Genomic DNA, 6,754 nt, shown 5'->3' with positions numbered 1-6,754 from the left:
GTATCATTTAAAAAACTTTTCTTTTTTAGATGAGGAACAAAATATTTGTTATTTAGCACTCCAAATTCATTTGGAAATAATAATTATATTTGTGATGAGCACGGAGAAAAAAATATTGTACTCTATCAGGAGGGTGCATTAGTCATTTCAAATACTATCATTTCTGGAAAGTAAATGGATGGTACTCTCTGCAATGTTCCTAGAAATCATTTCCCCTTTTATCAGTTCATAATTTAGATTCCTATTTCCCCATATTTTAATCCATTAATCACATTTCTCCCTCCATTAATTAGTATAATAAATTTTCACAGCATCACCAAACAAATCTGCAGCTATAAAGGGCCCCACCAATTTAACATTGTTTTCTTTTCTTCCCTTTGGCTTCTTCTCTCTACAATGAAGCACTGCAAAAAGGGTTGGCAAGAATTGTTGGAGAAAAAGGAGTCATTTGATTCTTGAGCTTTATTCTATGCTCTACCCATTTGAATACTCATGTTGAGATTTTTTCCCTTTTGAAACACCATTGTTTCTTCAAGATCTGATTTTTTTTTTTCTCGCACCATCTATGCTCCAGGTACAACCCAAGCTGCTGTTTCTTCTTTTAATTCAATCTGCTAATTGGTTTTTATGGTTTTCCTAATTGTGTCTTTGTTTTTAACTTAATTTTTTTTTTCTAATTCTGTTTTCAGCTTTTCTTGGTTGAGGTAAGCTGTGGTTTGTAATGATGTTTAATTGTTAAGTCTTGGAAATTACCAATAAACAGTGTTCACAATATCATATGTGCTAAGAAAATTTAATCTTTTTTCTTTTTTGGTGTCTAAATCAATTTTTTTTTAATTTTGGCTTTGTGGTTTCAGTATATCTAAACTTCGGAAAGTGAAAAAAAAAGGATTTGGGTGAACTCATTTAAGGAATAGGTTAAGCTATTAAATTTGATGGTAATTCTTTAACTAGTTCTGTTTCTTATTGCTCAGGGTACTTGAATTTGAAATTTTGTGCTAATTTGTCCAATCTGTGAAAAAATATGGTAGAACTAGTAGATTTTGACTTCTAAGGAGTTGTAGGACAGACATTTGACATAGAGTAATTCTATTCATAGGTGTTTTCCATCTAAGCACATGACAGCTATATCAAAACATCTCAAGATGGCATTTGTATTTTGTAATTCGCTGAAAAGATAATATGATCGATGTCTGGACTTCACGTCATGTACTTAGATCACCTATAAAGGCCATAACTGTTTGTTTGTTTTTGTTGTATAGCACTTGTTTCTCTCTTGATCTCTTGTTCTGTTAACTTTGTATAGCACTTGTTTCTCTCTTGATCTCTTGTTCTGTTAACTTTCTTACTCCTCTGTCTCCCTTTTTTTCCCTTTCATATTATTTAGTCACACCAATGACTGAGATGAGCCACTATATTTTCTTGCATTTCTGATAAGAGCCCTTAATTTTAAGCTTTGCTTCTATTCTATTTTGTGAGACCTGGAAATAGAGTTATGATGTTAGTTTGACTTGCATAGTATTATATAAGTAGCATTGCAATAATATCAAAATGATGGGTGAGAGAAGTTACTTCGATAGAAAAAAAGAACATCAGATTAAAGTTTAAATAGGTAGTGAAATGAATTAAATTCTAGTAACTTGTGAAAGTCGTTATGATTAGAGTATTGGTGGAAATATATTAAACATCTTGGATGGAAGTTTGAATGTTGTTATTTGTGACGGTGGTGTTTGGGCCAGTTTGCGTGCACCTCGACTATTTCACTGGGTACCTACTATTTCCCACTAGCATAGGTACCAAGTACTTCTGCTCACCAGTTCTTAGGTAGATGGTAAGAAATGACCTAGTGTTTTGGAAGTTCTAATATGGAAAGAGTATTCTATAAGTTGGGGCAAAAAGATTACCAAACTAATCAGTTTTTGCTGTCGGAGAATTTTTTGTGAACCGTATAAGAAGCAGGCATAAGAGAGGTAGTTGTTCTGCTAATCATCACAACTACATCTAACCTGCATCTTTCCACCCCTCATCTTGACTATCTGTTGCAAGTAGCCGCATAGATAATATGCTTTTTGATTTATGCAGGACAGGTTAATGGAGTTGACATCTGTAAGGTGCCTTATAAACAGTATCTCTCGATTCATTCATCTTGTGACGTGTCTAACATCAAAGACTATGCCTGGTCAAAAGAGTTATAAAAATATTGCGACTTTGTTGAAGCTTTTAAAACCGGTACTTGATGATATTGCTCAACAAAAAGCTCCTTCAGATGAAACCATATCAAGGCAGTGTGAAGAACTGGACATAGCCATTAATGAAGCTAGAGAATTACTGGAAGAATGGTCTCCTAAGAAGAGCAAGATTCTCTGGGTAACGGCCATTTTTAATTTCCTTCTCTGTTGTAGACATATCCTCACAAAATGAAGGAAACTGAATGCAAAATTTAGGATCTTCTGTAGGTTGCAGGGCAGAGTTAATCGCTCTGACTGTTGTTCCCTAATTAAGTATACACTTTCGTGTTTCAGCTTCCAAAGAGTTTGCACTACGTAATTTCTGTTGCATTTATTTTGTTCAAACATAATTCATTCTAAAAGGATTCATCATCCATGATTAAATTCTGTGCTGTCAATGTTACATTGATTACTTGCCAGCGCATGAAGCTACCTCTTATTGTGGCTAGGATCTGAGTGCCAGTGTCATTTCCTTTACCTTTCGTGTTAGTTTGCTTTTTCTGCTTGAGACTAGTCGTTGTGAATAATTCTGAGGAAATAGTCTTCCTCTATAAGAAGAATAAAACTCTTGGTTGCCTGTACATGGTGTCCTCAACTGTCTTATAGTGAGAGTTGGTGTTTTATTGTGCTGCTGATAAGTATTATGCTATTTTATTTGCTTTGATTATGTCAGACCAACTTCTGCTTATGTTAGATCATGTTCATGTAACAAAGTCTTCAAATACCTTACATAATCAGGCCTTCTCAGTATAGATCATGTTATGCACTGCTCCAATTACTATCTCAAAGTGCAAAAATACTGAAATGGTGTTATCACATAAGTAGAATGAATTTATGTAGCACCTATCAAAAAAAGGAATGAATTTATGTATCTAGTAGACTAGTACTCTCATTTTGGACAAATTTTCTGCAGGCTTTTTATGTAATTGCCCTGCTGAGTAAGATCACTGAGTTACATCTATTCACCTGATTTATATGGGGTTTAAATATAACAAGATCAATAACTATGTCAAATGCTCATGTTTAAGCTCATGATCCATGAGATTGGTGTTCTTATCAGTTCTCTAATGCTTTTTTCTGTCTCCCTCCTTGGAGGAGAAGGGCGACCTTTTTTTGAAATCCGGATATGTAGTAAATCTTTTACTTTTCTTCCTCCATTTGTAAAATCTAGAAATTAGATCAAGCTGCACGCCTGACCTCATTCTACCATAAAATTTCCAGTTTGGAAAAAAATATTTCTTTTCAGTTATCATCCAGTTATCATATATGAGTTGAGCAAATGGAGAAACATGATCAATGAGGATTCATATAGCCAACCCAACTTGTTTGGACTGAGCCATAGTTGTTATATCGTCCAGTTTTATTGAATTGAAAGTAACGGAGAATTAAATCTAGCTTATCACAAGCTTTTCCATTTCTATTTTTTTGATGAGAACTTATTATATATTTGATATTTCAGGTTTTGCGGAGCGAGCCACAATTGCTGAAAATCCAGAGCATTGCACTCAAGATATCTCACATTTTAAGTAAATTAGTAGAATCATCACCACCCACTTTGAGTCTTTCTGAAATTCAGGTTTGGAGCATTTTAAATATCACGAGTCTTTAGTTGTATCCTTCATTTTCTTGTTAATAATCTAGCTCAGTTAATTACTTGATCCTGACAGTAGCTCGACTGATTCCAATTTCCTGTGCTTCAGCACTTCATACAGGAACTTCAAAATTGCGAAGTGGGGAAAATATCAAAACACATAAACATGGCTCTTGAAGGAGGAAAGGTTCTTCGCTCTGAAAGTCTGACAGAAATCATTCACTCCCTTAATTTGGCATCTCACGAAGAACTGTTGAATGAATGTATTGCATTAGAGAAGGAGAGAATGAAGGCTAAAGATAATAAAACAAGAGGAGATTTGGATAAGATCACCGTTTCCATTGACCTCTTCTCTCATATTCGTGATTGTATGCTTGAACTTGACACCTTCAAGGCCATAGATGGTATTAAGATCCCTCCTTATTTCCGGTGTCCTTTGTCTCTGGAACTGATGGTGAATCCAGTCATTATTGCTTCAGGCCAAACTTATGATCAGACTTCCATTCAAAAATGGCTGGATCATGGACTAACTACATGCCCCAAAACCCTCCAAGCGCTCGCACATTCAAATCTTATCCCAAACTACACTGTTAAGGCTCTGATAGAAAATTGGTGTGAGGAAAACAAGGTGAGGCTGGATGACGGGAATTTTGAGTCCACTCATGATGGAATCTCATCAAAATCTGGACACCTTATTGACATGGACAACGTGCGAGGTTCTTCAGAAACTAGCAATTCAACATCAAGACTCTGTCTTCAAGGTGGACAAGCTTTTGAAAGTCAGAAGATTGATTGCACTTCTGAAATAAGTGAAGAAGAATTAAGTGCATGCCGTATCAGGGAGGCTGAAAAATCTGGCCACACATCCCCAGGGATTTCCTATAACCACAGCAGGAGCGAATCAGTATCAAGTGCTGTTTCCAGTATTGATTATCTTCCCTCGGCATCAACTGATGTCTCCAGGATATCAAGCAAACATGATAATGTGAGTGATACATCTGGAGAGGTACAATGTGATTACCGCGTTTCTTCTCCGTGTAACAAGAGTGTTGGGAATTCTCCTAATTTATCTGCAAGGCAATATCACAGCTCCAAAACAATGGGTGGGATGGCTGTGAATGGACTCCACAACCATGCTAGACAACTTTCTTTACCAACAAAATCAATGTCTGATGATCTGACCACGAGTTCCCATGTTGAAAAGCTTATTAGAGACTTGGATAGTCATTCAACTGAGGTGCAAACGACAGCTGCAGCAGAATTGCGGTTTCTGGCAAAGCACAACATGGAAAACCGAGCTATTATAGGCCGCTGTGGGGCTATTGCTCCACTCATCTCTTTGCTACACTCTGTTGTGAAGCTAACTCAAGAGCATGCTGTCACAGCACTACTAAACTTGTCAATAAATGAAGACATCAAGGCCATTATTGCAGAACAAGGGGCGCTTGAACCCCTTATCCATGTCCTGAGAACAGGAAATGCTGGAGCAAAAGAGAATGCTGCGGCAGCTCTTTTTAGTCTGTCTCTTTTGGAAGAGTACAGGAAAAAGATTGGGCGTTCTGGAGCAGTTAAAGCCTTGGTTGATCTTCTTGGTTCGGGTACCATCAGAGGGAAGAAAGATGCTGCTACAGCATTATTTAACCTGTCAATATTTCATGAAAATAAGGCTCGCATTGTTCAGGCTGGGGCTGTGAAGCATCTCATTAGGTTGTTGGACCCTTCAAATGAATTGGTCGATAAGGCTGTTGCTCTTCTTGCAAATTTGTCTACCATTGCAGAGGGCTGCTTAGCTATTGCCCGAGAAGGAGGTATACCATCACTAGTCGAGATTGTTGAAACCGGATCTCAGAGGGGAAAGGAAAATGCTGCCGCAATACTGCTGCAACTGTGTCTCAACAGTCCCAAGTATTGTCGATTAGTGTTGCAAGAAGGTGCTGTTCCACCACTTGTTGCATTGTCTCAGTCGGGCTCCCCAAGAGCAAAGGAGAAGGTACGTAGCTTTGTCTTCTTTAAAGTGTGTTCTTATTTGTCCAATAACTAGAAAACGTTTTACGTAGGAAAAGATTCTACTCTTATAGGAGGATTTGTATGATTTGGTGTGTGTCAGCGCTTTTCCTCTTGACAAACTTCAAGCTGCTTTTAAACACATCGAATATACACCCACCGTGTGGCGAGATGGGGTGTGTACCCCGAGAAGCCATGACACATTTTTTTTCTTTCTTTATCCTTTTTTTTCAATGTTAGTTATTCCAGCTTCAGGATGATAACTTTTGTATTTTTTTCTCTTTATGGTGGAGCAGGCACAACAACTTCTCAGTCATTTCCGCAGCCAGCGTGAAGGAGCCACGGGGAGGGGGAAGTCATGATGTAGAAGTATTCATGCTGGTTTGCCACTGGGTTCAATATTTATAGAGTCATCGTTTTCTTCAGGAGCAATATTTTTTAAATCATCTGTAGTTTCCCCATTCTTGTTTGTTTTACCATTAGGAAGTAGTTTGCTACTGGTTAGGAATTTGATATGTAAATGGTAGTAGATTCTTGTGTTATAGCCTTCACGATTGGCATCAACTGCTAATAAGGTTTTGTCCCTATGGTTGCTTTTTTCGTCTCTAGAAGACCAGTTGTTAGCTTGTAGATATTGTATATGTGCTCAAAACTCAAGTAAGGTGATGTTTTATACTTCAATACCACACAAGAGGGGATATCATTGTGTGGTGTCCAAGTTTTCGCGTGCACATATTATAGAAGGACCTGGTTCTTCTATGTGTTCCTTATACTACTGTTGCATAATAATAAATGCAGAAAGTAAAAAAAGGGGCAGTCCGGTGCACTAAGCTCCAGTTACACGCGGGGTCCGGGCTCAAAAGGTGAAAATATTACGACCTACTACCCAGTAGGATTTTCCCAACACTTCACTAAATTACTGAGCCAAAAA

General features: G+C 37.4%; 1 protein-coding gene across 2 annotated transcripts; it reads left to right on the top strand.

Moving 5' to 3' along the window:
* The first annotated feature begins 202 nt into the window (after positions 1–202).
* LOC107779205 (U-box domain-containing protein 3-like) lies at positions 203–6,526 on the top strand. Of its 2 annotated transcripts, none has more exons than XM_016599579.2 (5): positions 203–574; positions 2,088–2,367; positions 3,688–3,804; positions 3,929–5,809; positions 6,120–6,526. In XM_016599579.2, exons 2-5 carry the CDS (start codon positions 2,092–2,094, stop codon positions 6,183–6,185), a joined length of 2,340 nt encoding a protein of 779 aa, XP_016455065.1. In that variant the 5' UTR covers positions 203–574; positions 2,088–2,091; the 3' UTR covers positions 6,186–6,526. The 2 variants fall into 2 exon arrangements, with proteins under 2 accessions (XP_016455065.1, XP_016455064.1); XM_016599578.2 differs by having other exon boundaries at positions 255–574; positions 2,083–2,367.
* The last annotated feature ends 228 nt before the right edge of the window (positions 6,527–6,754 follow it).

This window comes from Nicotiana tabacum, chromosome 19 (assembly GCF_000715075.1).
Source record: "Nicotiana tabacum cultivar K326 chromosome 19, ASM71507v2, whole genome shotgun sequence".
Taxonomy (NCBI): Eukaryota; Viridiplantae; Streptophyta; class Magnoliopsida; order Solanales; family Solanaceae; genus Nicotiana; species Nicotiana tabacum.
Note: the sequence above shows the minus strand (reverse complement) of the source record. Positions and strands in the feature narration are given on the sequence as shown.

Excerpts from the sequence above, each read along its gene's own strand:
- LOC107779205 (XM_016599578.2), top strand. Across the intron at positions 2,368-3,687 it reads AGAAGAGCAAGATTCTCTGG|GTTTTGCGGAGCGAGCCACA; the intron begins GTAACGGCCATT and ends TTGATATTTCAG. Across the intron at positions 5,810-6,119 it reads CCCCAAGAGCAAAGGAGAAG|GCACAACAACTTCTCAGTCA; the intron begins GTACGTAGCTTT and ends ATGGTGGAGCAG.